Source organism: Oncorhynchus mykiss, chromosome 19 (genome assembly GCF_013265735.2).
Source record: "Oncorhynchus mykiss isolate Arlee chromosome 19, USDA_OmykA_1.1, whole genome shotgun sequence".
NCBI lineage: Eukaryota > Metazoa > Chordata > Actinopteri > Salmoniformes > Salmonidae > Oncorhynchus > Oncorhynchus mykiss.
Window position 1 is genome coordinate 60,176,254 of NC_048583.1, and position 18,715 is coordinate 60,194,968.

General features: G+C 44.6%; 1 protein-coding gene across 2 annotated transcripts in view; it reads right to left on the reverse strand.

Moving 5' to 3' along the window:
* Positions 1-5,346: 5,346 nt before the first annotated feature.
* The window catches only part of LOC110498401 (gamma-2-syntrophin), a 78,996-nt gene continuing 65,627 nt past the window's right edge, over positions 5,347-18,715 (reverse strand). For both annotated transcript variants that reach the window (XM_036955239.1, XM_036955240.1), the window contains 3 exons: positions 8,582-8,674; positions 8,317-8,427; positions 5,347-6,373 (listed from right to left, as the gene is read on the reverse strand). In XM_036955239.1, coding sequence (XP_036811134.1) covers positions 6,248-6,373; positions 8,317-8,427; positions 8,582-8,674 — 330 coding nt within the window. In that variant the 3' untranslated portion in view covers positions 5,347-6,247. The remainder of the gene's footprint in view (positions 6,374-8,316; positions 8,428-8,581; positions 8,675-18,715) is intronic.

Here is an 18,715-nt window from a genome sequence, read left to right on the forward strand (position 1 = left end):
TCACAAGGTTTTCACACACTGTTGCTGGTATTTTGGTCCATTCCTCCATGCAGATCTCCTCTAGAGCAGTGATGTTTTGTGGCTGTTGCTGGGCAACATGTACTTTCAACTCCCTCCAAAGATTTTCTATGGGGTTGAGATCTGTAGACTGGCTAGGCCACTACAGGACTTTGAAATGCTTCTTACGAAGCCACTCCTTCGTTGCCCGGGTGGTGTGTTTGGGATCATTGTCAGGCTGAAAGACACAGCCACGTTTCATTTTCAATGCCCTTGCTGATGGAAGGAGGTTTTCACTCAAAATCTCACGATACATGGCCCCATTCATTCTTTCCTTTACACAGATCAGACATCCTGGTCCCTTTGCAGAAAAACAGCCCCAAAGCATGATGTTTCCACCCCCATGCTTCACAGTAGGTATGGTGTTCTTTGGATGCAACTCAGCATTCTTTGTCCTCCAAACACGACGAGTTGAGTTTTTACCAAAAAGTTATATTTTGGTTTCATCTGACCATATGACATTCTCCCAATCTTCTTCTGGATCATCCAAATGCTCTCTAGCAAACTTCAGACGGGCCTGGACATGTTTTAAGCAGGGGGACACGTCTGGCACTGCAGGATTTGAGTCCCTGGCGGCGTAGTGTGTTACTGATGGTAGGCTTTGTTACTTTGGTCCCAGCTCTCTGCAGGTCATTCACTAGGTCCCCCCGTGTGGTTCTGGGATTTTTGCTCACCGTTCTCTCATCTTTTTAAGTGGGAGAACTTGCACAATTGGTGGCTGACTAAATACTTTTTTTGCCCCACATGTAATATGAATAATGTAAGATATGTAGACATTATTAAAGTCACATTATTTAAAGTGGCATTGTTTAAAGTGATTCTCATATACTTTGGAATTGAACTCACCTTTGCTGAGTTGAAGGTGTCTGCAGTATAAACATCGCGTATTCAACCAGTTTGAAAAGAGAAAAAGGACCCATTCTCCTGTTCTGTGTCACTGTGTGTACCAAATGAGCATGGACAAAATAAATAAAAACAGGTAATTATCTGAGGAGGTCAGACACAAGATTGAAGCCAAGCATGGACAATCTCAAGGCTACAAAAGTCCATCTCCAGAGACCTTGATGTTCCTATTTCCACCGTACGTAATGTTATCAAGACGTTTAAGGCCCGTGCCACTGTAGCCAACCTCACTGGAGAGAGAACTTGATGGAAGTTTGCAGCAACGATTTGTTCCAATGGTGGAGAAAGCACCTCGGTCAACTGCCACATAGATTCAAGCCTTCAGACACAAGGTACGACAGTTTCAACTCACACCGTCTGTCGACCAACTGCCACACAGATTCAAGCCTTCAGACACAAGGTATGACAGTTTCAACTCACACCGTCTGTCGACCAACTGCCACACAGATTCAAACTGACCTTCAGACACACGGTACGACAGTTTCAACTCGTACCATCCGTCGACCAACTGCCACGCAGATTCAAGCCTTCAGACACAAGGTACGACAGTTTCAACTCACACCGTCTGTCGACCAACTGCCACACAGATTCAAACTGACCTTCAGACACAAGGTACGACAGTTTCAACTCGTACCATCCGTCGACCAACTGCCACGCAGATTCAAGCCTTCAGACACAAGTTACGACAGTTTCAACTCACACCGTCCATCGACCAACTGCCACACAGATTCAAACTGACCTTCAGACACAAGGTACGACAGTTTCAACTCACACGGTCCGTCGACCAACTGCCACACAGATTCAAACCTTCAGACACAAGGTACGACAGTTTCAACTCACACCGTCCGTCGACCAACTGCCACGCAGATTCAAACTGACCTTCAGAAACAAGGTACGACAGTTTCAACTCGTACCATCCGTCGACCAACTGCCACACAGATTCAAGTCTTCAGACACAAGGTACGACAGTTTCAACTCACACCGTCCGTCGACCAACTGCCACGCAGATTCAAGCCTTCACACACAAGGTACGACAGTTTCAACTCACACCGTCCGTCGACCAACTGCCACATAGATTCAAGCTGACCTTCAGACACAAGGTACGACAGTTTCAACTCACACTGTCCGTTGACCAACTGCCACACAGATTCAAGCTGACCTTCAGACACAAGGTGCGACAGTTTCAACTCACACCGTCCGTCGACCAACTGCCACACAGATTAAAACCTTCAGACACAAGGTACGACAGTTTCAACTCACACCGTCCGTCGACCAACTGCCACACAGATTCAAGCTGACCTTCAGACACAAGGTACGACAGTTTCAACTCACACCGTCCGTCGACCAACTGCCACACAGATTCAAACTGACCTTCAGACACAAGGTACGACAGTTTCAACTAACACCGTCCGTCGACCAACTGCCACGCAGATTCAAGCCTTCAGACACAAGGTACGACAGTTTCAACTCACACCGTCCGTCGACCAACTGCCACGCAGATTCAAGCCTTCACACACAAGGTACGACAGTTTCAACTCACACCGTCCGTCGACCAACTGCCACATAGATTCAAGCTGACCTTCAGACACAAGGTACGACAGTTTCAACTCACACTGTCCGTTGACCAACTGCCACACAGATTCAAGCTGACCTTCAGACACAAGGTGCGACAGTTTCAACTCACACCGTCCGTCGACCAACTGCCACACAGATTAAAACCTTCAGACACAAGGTACGACAGTTTCAACTCACACCGTCCGTCGACCAACTGCCACACAGATTCAAGCTGACCTTCAGACACAAGGTACAACAGTTTCAACTCACACCGTCCGTCGACCAACTGCCACACAGATTCAAACTGACCTTCAGACACAAGGTACGACAGTTTCAACTAACACCGTCCGTTGACCAACTGCCACGCAGATTCAAGCCTTCAGACACAAGGTACGACAGTTTCAACTCACACCAACCCAATGAAAGGGGGTTATGTGGTAGGAGACCCAGGAGGACCCCACTGCTGAGAGAGAGACATAAGAAAGCCCGACTGCAATTTGCCAAAACACACCTGAACATGCCAAAATCCTTCTGGGAGAATGTCCTGTGGACAGATGAGACCAAATTAGAGAATTTTGGTAAAGCACACACCATCTCTGTGTTTGCAGAAAACAAAATGAAGCCTTCAACGAAAAGAAGACCTTCCCTACAGTCAAACATGAAGGTTCAGTGATGCACTGGGTGTCTTGAACGTGTGCCTGGCATCGTGAAATCAAGAGGATACCGAGGTATTTTAGAGCACAATGTCGGACCCAGTGTCAGAAAGCTGGGTCTCCGTCGAAGGTCATGGGGTCTTCCAGCAGGACAATGACCCCATAAAGCACACAGGAATGGTTCAAGACAGAACGCTGGACTGTTCTGAAGAAGTGGTCATCAATGAGTCCAGATCTAAATCCCATTGAAAACTTCTGAAAACGTCAGTTAGGAGAAGGCACCCTTCTAATCTGGGAGAACTGGAGCAGTTTGCACAAGAGGAGAGGGATAAACTGCCAGTACAGAGGTGCAGGAAGCTCATTGATGGTTATAGGAAGCGCTTGATTGCAGTTATTTTGACCAAAGGCTGTGCTACCAAATATTGCCTAAGGTGTCAATCATTTTGTCAATGCCATTTCTGTTTTTTTTTCTGATTTAAATAGATATATTTTCTGAATTAAAAACAAAGGTTCTGTAATATTAACAGTGAAATAAAGATTTGTGGAGATTTGAAAAAATCAATGGTGCAATGGTGCAATGGTGCCAATATTTTTGGCCACGACTGTACGTGATTTAGTAGCTAGGACTAGAAGTTATAACTTTTCGAACAGCTACATGGTTACTTGTTGAGCAACAACTTCAAATTTAACATTACCTTGCTAGTTTCCTTGCACACAGGGGTGCAATCATTACTCCAAACAGTTCCAAAATGTTTTGTTTTGCAACACAAACTAGTGTTGTTATTGGACAGATTCAGGTAGGTCCCTTCCTCTGTGGTAAAACCTGGACCCAGAAAGACTCACAGCTGTAATAGCTGCCAAAGGTGATTCTAACATGTATTAACTCAGGTGTGTGAATACTTATGTCAATTAGATATTTCGGTATTTCATTCTCAATAAATTTGCAAACATTTCTACAAACATTTTGATCACCTTGTCATTATGGGATATTTCACGTAAATTGGTGAGAATCTTTTTCATCATTTTTTTTTTTTAATTTCAAGCTGTGACACAGCATGTGGAATAAGTTAAGGGGTGTAAATACTGAAGGTGTATAATCGTATGGAAATGTCATTTAATGGAAGGCTCATAGGTATTGTTTACATTGTAGTGAATGACACTGTTTATTCCCAGTAGTCGTGCTGGTTTGATAGTAATTTATCTCGTTGCAAGGTTGGACTCTTTGTCAGGCAGTTTTCATTACACTTTAGTGGCTAACTACGCGTCTAACTACGCGTCTAACTACGCGTCTAACTGCGGGTCTAACTACGGGTCTAACTACGGGTCTAACTACGTGTCTAACTACGTGTCTAACTACGGGTCTAACTACGGGTCTAACTACGTGTCTAACTACGGGTCTAACTACAGGTCTAACTACGCGTCTAACTACGCGTCTAACTACGCGTCTAACTACGGGTCTAACTACGGGTCTAACTACGCGTCTAAGTTCTATGCGTGTCTTTCGGACAGTAATTCTGTTAAAGTGTTTTCATACGTTTGCTGTCCTCCCTGTGCTTCTGTCCTCACACTGTCATTTCTAATTGGCTTAATTCAACACTACAGTAACCTGTTTTCCAATTCTTTAAAACAGGCTTCAGGATTTCATGGAATAAGTGCTCCTGGAGCCGCCCTCAGAAGCCCCTAATCAGAATGCTTCAGTTAGCATTCAGAGCTTACTGTTGCCTGTCGTCAAGAGTGGGTGGCATGCTTCCTGATAGATTGAGCAAGGTATTTAAGCTCCATACTTGACAAACGGCTGATGAAACTGCATAACATTACCAAGCAGGCAGAGATTTCTGTTAAGTGGAAGGATATGGTCACTTCAGGCATCAAAGCCAAGCGACAGGCAGGGGGTAGAATACCTCCAATCCTCCAATTAGGAAAACCGAAATGGCAAGTAAGCCCAATAAACACATTTTGGGTCTAACAATGGGACATGAAAAGTTATTGCTGTATAATTGAAGAGTTTTTCATGTCAATTGTCTCAATTTCCTCGTTACCCTCTTCAAGACTCTTCATGTCTTTATGTTCCCCAGCAAATCAACAATATTGACTTAGTTAGTCTGCGTTTATTTCACCATAGCTGTGAACACATCCCCGGTAGTGCTAGGAATACAATAAAATAACATTTGACAATAAGGAGGAATGATTCTTGGATTTATTTTGGAATATAAAAGAAAACAAGAGGCTGAGGGAATATAAATATAAACATTTATATATTTGTAAGCTTTGTAATGACTGTCAGTGCTACATACAAAGTAAGGGACTACAAAGCGTAAAAACAAATGTTAATTTAACTTCAGAAAGCAACATTTTTAAACCACCTGACAGATACACTGAGATACCACTGCTACAATAAGTCTATATCTTCTTCCAACAGTGTTTGTCCTGCCACCGTTTGGTAAAGGAGCATATCAGTGACTGTATACACTGAAATAAAAACTAAAATACCCTCTGTGGTCATGAAAGCCTGCTCCAAGCCCCGCATTTGCGGGCCTCAACACACACTCATCAGACACTCTTTTCCCCCAAAATCATGCTGCAGCCACGGCATCTGTAGTCTTGCTGCAGTTCTGGGAATAAGTGAAGAACCAGAGATCGTATAGCCCAGCAGAATAAACATTCACAAATGTTTGCATGTGTGTTGATTTAGTACAGTACAACAGTTCTGTTTTATCGGTTCTGCTTTTAAGTTAACTTGCATCTACGCATGAATTGAAAACTGTGCCGTGTCTACACACATGAACAAACGTAGAAACCATTTTTTTTGTGACAGATGTTTTTCTACATGGATAAAATGAAACAATCTTTAAGCATATTCATACTCAAATGTCAATACCAACCAATTAATGCAAATATAAATATCCTTTACTTCCAGTCAGATGTTTTTTTAATTTTTTTATATATATATTTTTTTTCTTCTTATGTAATAAGAGCCTTACAAAAATAACAGGAACAAGAAATACATATCATTTGAATGTGCATAAAATAGTCGATTAGCTTATGTGACTAAAATGTACATGACAACACCAGGAAGTGTCTTAACTCATGTACTTTCCAGAGATGCTTTGACACTTGACAAAGACCGGGTCCACAGAGGCCACTTTGGCAGCCATAAAGGAAGAAATACAATGGAGGACTGCTGTCAGGTTGCCAAACTCCAGCTCCTGCAATGGAAAGAAAAAAAAACGGAATACAAATTGTGAGGAATATTCTTAACAGTTTGCATAATATTTACATAATGTTTGCATACATTAAAATGTCACAATTACCTTTGTAACAAATAGGCACTCATCTTAATAATAATAATAATAATAACAACAACAACAACAACAACCTCTACTTGTTCCCCACATGGAATTTACCGGAAATATTTTAGTTCTATATATTGATGAGGTAGCAAAAGCCAATTTGAGTAATAACCACAGTAGTTCAGAACATTCTTCTCCTTCTCTCAATACCATTTTAAAAGTGGAACTGGCAGCATTTAATCAACGTGAAATCGTATTCAAACCTCTCTCAGAAAGAATATGGCCGCTTCTTGTACATTTTTTTTTTCTTCTGACAAGCAAGTATTTAGACATGATCACATTTGTCCGTTTTCATAAAAATTCATAAAATGTTTGGGAACGATGTAACAGTAGAGGAAGGCATTTGTGAAAATTCTATAGAAATACATGTAGAATGGGAAAACGGCCTTGGGGTTTTGGACAATTAATAGACAGTAGTGCAGCACATACAACCTAATCAAACCACCTCTCCTCCAGGACCGGAGTTTACGCAGACAGTGGCACCATAGCCAATCAGAGCTACAGTAGGGGCCTTTATGCAAACAAGCCATTTGCCACACAGGCCTGCCATCATTAACCTATAACTGGACTGTGTGTTTACAGGCAGGTGCCAACAACGCAACTTTAAATATTTTATAACGCATTTGTAAAAAGCCACAAAATAGACCCTGAATGGATTTCTGCAAATATGTAAATCTCACGGGAGTCCTCTTTTACAGCCCTATTGATTAAACAACCATGAACAGGTAGGTTCTCTCTCCCTCCCTCAGTTGTGCACATCAACAACAACAACAACAAGATCAACAACTAATGCTAGCTTGAGTGAGGTGAGCTAAAATCTAACGAGGGAACATCAGATAAACCCTCTCAAATCTTTTCAGCTAGTTGGCCCGTTACAATTGCACTGATAAACGATGGGGAATAGTAGCCTGCTTGTCCTTCTGCAGCTTTCCTGCAAATGCACGCTTGTCCTTTTGCAGCTTTCCTGCAAATGCATGCTTGTCCTTCTGCAGCTTTCCTGCAAATGCGCGTTTTGACAACTGAATGGTTTGTTCGTAAATTCCAAAGCGCACACTGCACTATTGACAGGGGACGGAGGAGTAAGGCTGATATGAGGGTTCCTCACAACGGCAGTCCAGCAAACCAAGATAACTGGCTGAAATTGGCTAGCTTGCTAACTACTTCCAGACACAAATGAGACCATTTTAACCCACTAGGCCGTCATTGAAAATAAGAATTTGTTCTTATTTAGTTCTTGCCTAAGTTAAATAAAGGTTAAAAAAAAAATACAACCTGATAGCAATATTTGTTGGATTACCAAGTAATGTATTGGTGAATTGAAGTGCATCCATCTATTCTGCCAACAATTGTTTTATTTTATTTAACTAGGCAAGTCAGTTAAGAACAAATTCTTATTTTCAATGACAGCCTTGAAATAGTGGGTTAACTGCCTTGTTCAGGGGCAGAATAACAGATTTTTACCTTGTCAGCTCAGGGATTCGATCTAGCAACCTTTCGGTTACTGGCCCAACGCTCTAACCACTAGGCTGCCTGCCACCCTGATGCCTTACTGTACTGTACGTCATAGAATTGAGTCAAATATAACCTACTTTAAAACCTCTTATAAAGTTGTTTTTGTAGCATAAACTGGACATTTTATATTTTTTTATTATTTAGATTTTCTGTTTGTTTCATATCTGCAAAGTAGTAAAAACGTTGTCAGTTCCATTTTAATACGTGACCACAGTATTCTAACATTCTGCCGTCTATCAATACTCTCTTCAGAGAGGCCACTGCAATGGAAGTTGAGTTGATGTCACCTTCATCTCGATCTGTTTGTTTTCAGCATTCTTGAAGAGGAGTTTCACCCTTGTTTTCCCATCATCAGAGGAGCCTTTCAGTTGAGAGAATTTGTATCTCCATAATATACTCTACAGGGGATAACATTGAGGAATACGGTAAGGGTTCATTATTTTTTGACCAATCGGTAAACAGTAGGTATTAACCAGTCTAGCATGAACAATATCCCCCCCTACTATAGCCTGTTGAACATCCAGTTAGAATAGTGAATGAACGATGACTCACCTTCGAGGAGCTCTCAGAACAAGTGAAGCCAGATCCAAAGTCTATGGTCAAACACAGTACTTTACTCTGGCTGCTGCACATGTAGGTCTTTGACTGTTGAGAGACAGATCGGTATTTTAGAGAACAAATCACACATTTCAACACAGACTGTATATTTACTTCAAGGAAAAGAGAATAAATATGTCAGTCAATTTTAAAACATCTCATACTAAAACGTTTTCATTCTGGAAATCAGAGGATATCTGGAGATGGGGTTACTGAACAAAAAGTTGAAATAAATGTGCATTTTCATTGTGTTTCTAGTGAGGGGTATCTTAGGTGGGTGGTTAACAAAGGGAGCAATTAGGATTCTGTTAATGTGTTCTGGGTGAAAGCTTAGGAACTGCTGTCAGGGTCAGAGTATAGTCTCTATGGTTTATTGTGAAATGAATGACATCCAAGAAAATGCTTGAACACCCTCTGAGCTTTGAATAATTACAGAATTGGACACCCGCCCACTCAAGGGTTCAACAAACAGCTTCTTTTTTTAATTTTTTTAAATCATGCAATGAAATAGGCTATCCATTTATTTAGTCCTGGTATTGTTACAGCAGTGTTCAATCCACTATGTTGGGTAGAAATGTTTGATTGTGTCATTTGAGAATAATCCTGAACTAGTTCTGCATCGTTAGTCATAGTTTGGCTGTACTGATCGTACCAACTCGATATGAAATGCAAGAACAAAATAAAAATATATCCTTGGGTGCCTCGTAGTCTTACATTTACTGCCCTAACATGAACAACCAAATGTGAGACACAATGTTTTTCACAGTCTTATTGAAAGCAGTGATGTTTGAGGAGCCACTGGGCAAAAAAAACTGGGATGCTCCTTAGTGACCAGTCTAAAGACACCAGGACGCTCATTGGTGACCAGTCTAAAGACACCAGGATGCTCCTTAGTGACCAGTCTAAAGACACCAGGATGCTCCTTAGTGACCAGTCTAAAGACACCAGGATGCTCCTTAATGACCAGTCTAAAGACACCAGGATGCTCCTTAATGACCAGTCTAAAGACACCAGGATGCTCCTTAGTGACCAGTCTAAAGACACCAGGATGCTCCTTAGTGACCAGTCTAAAGACACCAGGATGCTCCTTAATGACCAGTCTAAAGACACCAGGATGCTCCTTAGTGACCAGTCTAAAGACACCAGGATGCTCCTTAGTGACCAGTCTAAAGACACCAGGACGCTCATTGGTGACCAGTCTAAAGACACCAGGATGCTCCTTAGTGACCAGTCTAAAGACACCAGGATGCTCCTTAGTGACCAGTCTAAAGACACCAGGATGCTCCTTAATGACCAGTCTAAAGACACCAGGATGCTCCTTAATGACCAGTCTAAAGACACCAGGATGCTCCTTAGTGACCAGTCTAAAGACACCAGGATGCTCCTTAGTGACCAGTCTAAAGACACCAGGATGCTCCTTAATGACCAGTCTAAAGACACCAGGATGCTCATTAGTGACCAGTCTAAAGACACCAGGATGCTCCTTAGTGACCAGTCTAAAGACACCAGGATGCTCCTTAGTGACCAGTCTAAAGACACCAGGATGCTCCTTAGTGACCAGTCTAAAGACACCAGGATGCTCCTTAGTGACCAGTCTAAAGACACCAGGATGCTCCTTAGTGACCAGTCTAAAGACACCAGGATGCTCCTTAGTGACCAGCCTAAAGACACCAGGATACTCCTTAGTGACCAGTCTAAATACACCAGGATGCTCCTTAGTGACCAGTCTAAAGACACCAGGATGCTCCTTAGTGACCAGTCAAAAGACACCAGGATGCTCCTTAGTGACCAGTCTAAAGACACCAGGACGCTCCTTAGTGACCAGTCTAAAGACACCAGGATGCTCCTTAGTGACCAGTCTAAAGACACCAGGATGCTCCTTAGTGACCAGTCTAAAGACACCAGGATGCTCCTTAGTGACCAGTCTAAAGACACCAGGATGCTCCTTAGTGACCAGTCTAAAGACACCAGGATGCTCCTTAGTGACCAGTCTAAAGACACCAGGATGCTCCTTAGTGACCAGTCTAAAGACACCAGGATGCTCCTTAGTGACCAGTCTAAAGACACCAGGATGCTCCTTAGTGACCAGTCTAAAGACACCAGGATGCTCCTTAGTGACCAGTCTAAAGACACCAGGATGCTCCTTAGTGACCAGTCTAAAGACACCAGGATGCTCCTTAGTGACCAGTCTAAAGACACCAGGACGCTCCTTAGTGACCAGTCTAAAGACACCAGGACGCTCCTTAGTGACCAGTCTAAAGACACCAGGATGCTCCTTAGTGACCAGTCTAAAGACACCAGGACGCTCCTTAGTGACCAGTCCAAAGACACCAGGATGCTCCTACACTTTTGGTTGTGAGTTTCAGGTACTGCTTGTTCCCCCCCATCTCATGAGGCTGGTGGGAGCCTGCTGTTTTCAATCATTTACTACAGTGAGCAGTGAATGCAGTGGGACTCAACAGCCCCTGAGTGTCTTGATGTGAAAAAAATAATTCTCCAACCTGAAATTGAGTTGCCATGAAAAGAAACCTGCATGAGGGCAGATGTGTGAGAGGTTGCTGTAACATGGTAAATAGAGACTACACATTGCTAATTGGAGACTTTCCACAGTAGGGATTGGGATAATACGACATGTAGTGGTTTCAGGAAATGTCCATACCACAGTTACGGTGAGCGCTGTGGTTCTACTCTACATAATACAATGAATAAACAAATAGTATGACCTTGTCCAAGTTTGATGTGAAAACACCAACACCTAGCTCCATACAAAATGAGTAAAACTGTGAGGGACAAACAGTCCAGTTAGGTTTGTCCTCACTAATGTTTATTTCAAGTTTATTTAAAGCAGGATAATGTTCAGACTGGGCTCACTGTATCAGCTGTTAACACCTCAGGATAATGTTCAGACTGGGCTCACTGTAGCAGCTGTTAACACCTCAGGATAATGTTCAGACTAACCTCACTGTATCAGCTGTTAACACCTCAGGATAATGTTCAGACTAACCTCACTGTATCAGCTGTTAACACCTCAGGATAATGTTCAGACTAGGCTCACTGTATAAGCTGTTAACACCTCAGGATAATGTTCAGACTAACCTCACTGTATCAGCTGTTAACACCTCAGGATAATGTTCAGACTGGGCTCACTGTATCAGCTGTTAACACCTCAGGATAATGTTCAGACTAGGCTCACTGTATCAGCTGTTAACACCTCAGGATAATGTTCAGACTAACCTCACTGTATCAGCTGTTAACACCTCAGGATAATGTTCAGACTAGGCTCACTGTATCAGCTGTTAACACCTCAGGATAATGTTCAGACTAGGCTCACTGTATAAGCTGTTAACACCTCAGGATAATGTTCAGACTGGGCTCACTGTATAAGCTGTTAACACCTCAGGATAATGTTCAGACTAGGCTCACTGTATCAGCTGTTAACACCTCAGGATAATGTTCAGACTGGGCTCACTGTATCAGCTGTTAACACCTCAGGATAATGTTCAGACTAGGCTCACTGTATCAGCTGTTAACACCTCAGGATAATGTTCAGACTAACCTCACTGTATCAGCTGTTAACACCTCAGGATAATGTTCAGACTAACCTCACTGTATCAGCTGTTAACACCTCAGGATAATGTGGACAAAATGCTTGATCATTCTGGAGATGTAACTTGTCCTTCGAAGTGTAAAAGGCCCACTATCTGTATTTATTATGGATCCCTGTTAGTTCCTGCCAAGGCAGCAGCCATTAGTTTCCCCATTAGTTCCTGCCAAGGCAGCAGCGACTCTTCCTGGGGTTTATTATGGATTCCCTGTTAGTTCCTGCCAAGGCAGCAGCCATTAGTTTCCCCATTAGTTCCTGCCAAGGCAGCAGCTACTCTTCCTGGGGTTTATTATGGATCCTCATTAGTTCCTGCCAAGGCAGCAGCTACTCTTCCTGGGGTTTATTATGGATTCCCGTTAGTTCCTGCCAAGGCAGCAGCTACTCTTCCTGGGGTTTATTATGAATCCTCATTAGTTCCTGCCAAGGCAGCAGCTACTCTTCCTGGGGTTTATTATGGATCCTCATTAGTTCCTGCCAAGGCAGCAGCTACTCTTCCTGGGGTTTATTATGGATTCCCGTTAGTTCCTGCCAAGGCAGCAGCTACTCTTCCTGGGGTTTATTATGGATCCCCGTTAGTTCCTGCCAAGGCAGCAGCTACTCTTCCTGGGGTTTATTATGGATTCCCGTTAGTTCCTGCCAAGGCAGCAGCCATTAGTTTCCCCATTAGTTCCTGCCAAAGCAGCAGCTACTCTTCCTGGGGTTTATTATGGACCCCTGTTAGTTCCTGCCAAGGCAGCAGCTACTCTTCCTGGGGTTTATTATGGATCCCTGTTAGTTCCTGCCAAGGCAGCAGCTACTCTTCCTGGGGTTTATTATGGATCCCCATTAGTTCCTGCCAAGGCAGCAGCTATTAGTTTCCCCATTAGTTCCTGCCAAAGCAGCAGCTACTCTTCCTGGGGTTTATTATGGATCCTCATTAGTTCCTGCCAAGGCAGCAGCTATTAGTTTCCCCATTAGTTCCTGCCAAAGCAGCAGCTACTCTTCCTGGGGTTTATTATGGATCCTCATTAGTTCCTGCCAAAGCAGCAGCTACTCTTCCTGGGGTTTATTATGGATCCTCATTAGTTCCTGCCAAGGCAGCAGCTATTAGTTTCCCCATTAGTTCCTGCCAAAGCAGCAGCTACTCTTCCTGGGGTTTATTATGGATCCTCATTAGTTCCTGCCAAAGCAGCAGCTACTCTTCCTGGGGTTTATTATGGATCCTCATTAGTTCCTGCCAAGGCAGCAGCTACTCTTCCTGGGGTTTATTATGGATACCCATTAGTTCCTGCCAAGGCAGCAGCCATTAGGTTCCCCATTAGTTCCTGCCAAGGCAGCAGCCATTAGTTTCCCCATTAGTTCCTGCCAAAGCAGCAGCTACTCTTCCTGGGGTTTATTATGGATCCCTGTTAGTTCCTGCCAAGGCAGCAGCTACTCTTCCTGGGGTTTATTATGGATCCCTGTTAGTTCCTGCCAAGGCAGCAGCTACTCTTCCTGGGGTTTATTATGGATCCCCATTAGTTCCTGCCAAGGCAGCAGCTATTAGTTTCCCCATTAGTTCCTGCCAAAGCAGCAGCTACTCTTCCTGGGGTTTATTATGGATCCCTGTTAGTTCCTGCCAAGGCAGCAGCTATTAGTTTCCCCATTAGTTCCTGCCAAAGCAGCAGCTACTCTTCCTGGGGTTTATTATGGATCCTCATTAGTTCCTGCCAAAGCAGCAGCTACTCTTCCTGGGGTTTATTATGGATCCTCATTAGTTCCTGCCAAGGCAGCAGCTATTAGTTTCCCCATTAGTTCCTGCCAAAGCAGCAGCTACTCTTCCTGGGGTTTATTATGGATCCCTGTTAGTTCCTGCCAAGGCAGCAGCTACTCTTCCTGGGGTTTATTATGGATCCTCATTAATTCCTGCCAAGGCAGCAGCTATTAGTTTCCCCATTAGTTCCTGCCAAAGCAGCAGCTACTCTTCCTGGGGTTTATTATGGATCCCTGTTAGTTCCTGCCAAGGCAGCAGCTACTCTTCCTGGGGTTTATTATGGATTCCCTGTTAGTTCCTGCCAAGGCAGCAGCCATTAGTTTCCCCATTAGTTCCTGCCAAAGCAGCAGCTACTCTTCCTGGGGTTTATTATGGATCCCTGTTAGTTCCTGCCAAGGCAGCAGCCATTAGTTTCCCCATTAGTTCCTGCCAAAGCAGCAGCTACTCTTCCTGGGGTTTATTATGGATCCTGTTATGGATCCCTGTTAGTTCCTGCCAAGGCAGCAGCTACTCTTCCTGGAAGTTTATTATGGATCCCTGTTAGTTCCTGCCAAGGCAGCAGCTACTCTTCCTGGTGTTTACTATGGATCCCCGTTTAGTTCCTGCCAAGGCAGCAGCTAGTCTTCCTGGGGTTTATTATGGATCCCCGTTAGTTCCTGCCAAGGCAGCAGCTACTCTTCCTGGGGTTTATTATGGATCCCCGTTAGTTCCTGCCAAGGCAGCAGCTACTCTTCCTGGGGTTTATTATGGATCCCCGTTAGTTCCTGCCAAGGCAGCAGCTACTCTTCCTGGGGTTTATTATGGATCCCTGTTAGTTCCTGCCAAGGCAGCTGCTAATCTTCCTGGGGTTTATTATGGATCCCCGTTTAGTTCCTGCCAAGGCAGCAGCTACTCTTCCTGGGGTTTATTATGGATCCCCGTTAGTTCCTGCCAAGGCAGCAGCTACTCTTCCTGGGGTTTATTATGGATCCCTGTTAGTTCCTGCCAAGGCAGCTGCTACTCTTCCTGGGGGTTTATTATGGATCCCCGTTTAGTTCCTGCCAAGGCAGCAGCTACTCTTCCTGGGGTTTATTATGGATCCCTGTTAGTTCCTGCCAAGGCAGCAGCTACTCTTCCTGGGGTTTATTATGGATCCCCGTTAGTTCCTGCCAAGGCAGCAGCTAGTCTTCCTGGGGTCCAGCAAAATGAAGGCAGTTACAGAGCCTTCAGAAAGTGTTCAGTCCTTGACTTTTTCCACCTTTTGGTTGTGTTACAGCCATAATTTGAAATGGATTAAATTGAGATTTTGTGTCACTGTTTACATTTTTACACATTCATTAAAAATGAAAAGCTGACAGGTCTTGAATCAATAAGTATTCAACCCCTTTGTTATGGGAAGCCTGAACAAGTTCAGGAGTAAAAATTGCTTAACAAGTCACATAATAAGTTACATGGACTCACTCTGTGCAATAATAGTGTTTAACATGATTTTTGAATGACTACCACATTGCTGTACCCCACACATACAATTGTGACATTAACACAGTTTGTGTTTAATGGCTGTGATAGGGGAAAACTGAGGATGGACCAACAACATTGTAGTTACTCCACAATACTAACCTAATTAACAAAGTGAAAAGAAGGAAGCCTGTACAGAATGCAAATATTCTAACAGGGTACTAAAGTAATACTGCAAATCATGTGGCAAAGAAATGCACTTTTTGTCCTGAATACAAAGTGTTATGTTTGGGGCAAATCCAATACAACACATTACTGAGTTCCACCATCCATATGTTCAAGCTGTTACGTTTGTCGTCGAAAGGAGACCAAGATCCCACACTGAAGGAGGGAAAAAGGGCTGCCTAAGTATGATCCCCAATCAGAGACAATGAAAGACAGCTGCCTCTGATTGGGAACCACACTTGGCCAAACACAAAGAAATAGAGAACATAGAATTCCCACCCAAATCACACCCTGATCTAACCAAACATAGAGGATAACAAGGATCTCTAAGGGCGTGACAGTACGCCCCCCCCCCCCCCCCCCCCCCCGCCAAAGGTGCGGACTCCGGCCGCAAACCAGAACTTATAGGGCAGGGTCCGGGTCTAATCTCGGTGGTAGCTCCGGTTCGGGGCGTATCCAACGCTCCCTACGCTGATCCCTCCGCTTCTGTGGAACCGGACCGTGAATCGTTGCCGGAGGAACTGGACCGTGGATCATCGCCGTAGGCTCTGAACTGAACCAGACTGCAGCTTGTCGCCAAAAACTCTGGACTGCGGACCGTCGCCGGGGGCTCCGGACTGCGGGCCGTCGCCGGGGGCTCCGGACTGCGGGCCGTCGCCGGGGGCTCCGGACTGCGGGCCGTCGCCGGGGGCTCCGGACTGCGGGCCGTCGCCGGGGGCTCCGGACTGCGGGCCGTCGCCGGGGGCTCCGGACTGGGGACCGTCGCCGGGGGCTCCGGACTGCGGGCCGTCGCCGGGGGCTCCGGACTGGGGACCGTCGCCGGGGGCTTCGGACTGGGGACCGTCGCCGGGGGCTCCGGTCTGCGGACCGCCGCCGGGGGCTCCGGACTGGGGACCGTCGCTGGAGGCTTCGTACGTAGAGCCGGAACAGGTCTCACCGGACTGAGGAGACGTACTGGCAGCCTTGTGAGTGGAGCTGCCACAACACATCCTGGCCGGATACTCACTTTAGCTTGTGAGTGTGGAGAGCTAGCACGGGACACACTAGGCTATGACGGCGCATGGAGGCATAGTACGTAGAGCCGGCGCAGGATATGCTGGGCCGTGGAGGCGCACTGGAGGTCTGGAGCGCAGAGTTGGCACAACGCGTCCTGGCTGAATCCCAGTTCTGAATCCCAGTTCTGTGCTGCCAATGACTGGAACGAACTACAAAAATCTCTGAAACTGGAAACACTTATCTCCCTCACTAGCTTTAAGCACCAGCTGTCAGAGCAGCTCACAGATTACTGCACCTGTACATAGCCCATCTATAATTTAGCCCAAACAGCTACCTCTCCCCCTACGATATTTATTTATTTTGCTCCTTTGCACACCATTATTTCTATCTCTACCTTGCAGATTCTTCCACTGCAAATCAACCATTCCAGTGTTTTACTTGCTATATTGTATTTACTTCGCCACCATGGCCTTTTTTGCCTTTACATCCCTTATCTCACCTAATTTGCTCACATTGTATATAGACTTATTTTTCTACTGTATTATTGACTGTATGTTTGTTTTACTCCATGTGTAACTCTGCGTTGTTGTATGTGTCGAACTGCTTTGCTTTATCTTGGCCAGGTCGCAATTGTAAATGAGAACTTGTTCTCAACTAAAGGTGAAATATATATTTTTTTTTAAAGTTAGGGGAGCTGGAACAGGCCGCACTGGGCTGTGCTGGCGAACTGGGGCTACCGTGAGTACAGCTAGCGCAGGATATCCTGGGCCGAAGAGACGCACCGGAGGCCTTGAGCGAAGGGCTGGCACAATCCGTCCTGGCTGAATGACCACTAAAGCACAGCAACTGCGGGGAGCTTGCACAGAGCGCACCGGGCTGTGGCTGCTCACTGGGGACACACTGTGTGCATCACCGCATAACACGGTGCCTGACCAGTCACACGCTCCCCACAGTAAGCACGGGGAGTTGGCTCAGGTCTGAACACTGACTCCACCAATCTTCCCTTGGGGGTTGTCTCTCGTGCTTGCTAACTCCTCGTAATGTCGCCGTTCCGCTTTCACTGCCTCCATCTCCAAAAACAATAAACAATACAACGAACGAAAAGCTTCGTCGTGCAAACTACATGCACTCAAAGACAAGATCCCACACTGAAGGAGGGAAAAAGGGCTGCCTAAGTATGATCCCCAATCAGAAGCAGCTGTCTTTCATTGTCTCTGATTGGGGATCATACTTAGGCAGCCCTTTTTGGGGGGAACCACACTCGGCCAAACACAAAGAAATAGAGAACATAGAATGCCCACCCAAATCACACCCTGACCTAACCAAACATAGAGAATAACAAGGATCTCTGAGGTCAGGGCGTGACACAAGCATAGTGGTGACTGCATCATGTTATAGGTATGCTTGTAATCATTAAGGACTGGGGAGTTTTTCAGGATAAAAACAAAATACTGAATGGACTCAAGCATTCAGGCATTCAGGTTCCTAGAGGAAAACCTGGTCCAGTCTGCTTTACACCAGGCACTAGGAAATTAATTATTCTTTCAGCAGGACAATAACCTAAAACACAAGGCAAAATCTACACTGGAGTTGCTTACCAAGAAGACAGTGTGTGGCCGAGTTACAGTTTTGACTTAAATTTCCTTGAAAATCTATGGCAATACCTGAACATGGTTGTCTAGTAATGATCAACAACCAATTTGACAGAGCTTGAAGAATTTTGAAAAGAAAGAATAATGGGTAAATATTGTACAATCCAGTTGTGCACAACTCTTAGACTTACCCAGAAAGACTCACATCTGTAATCGCTGCCAAAGGTGCTCCTACAAAGTATTGACTCGGGGGTGTAAATACTTACAGTGCCTTGCGAAAGTATTCGGCCCCCTTGAACTTTGCGACCTTTTGCCACATTTCAGGCTTCAAACATAAAGATATAAAACTGTATTTTTTTGTGAAGAATCAACAACAAGTGGGACACAATCATGAAGTGGAACGACATTTATTGGATATTTCAAAAACAAATCAAAAACTGAAAAATTGGGCGTGGGGAAAGGATGATACCTAGTCAGTTGTACAACTGAATGACTTCAACTGA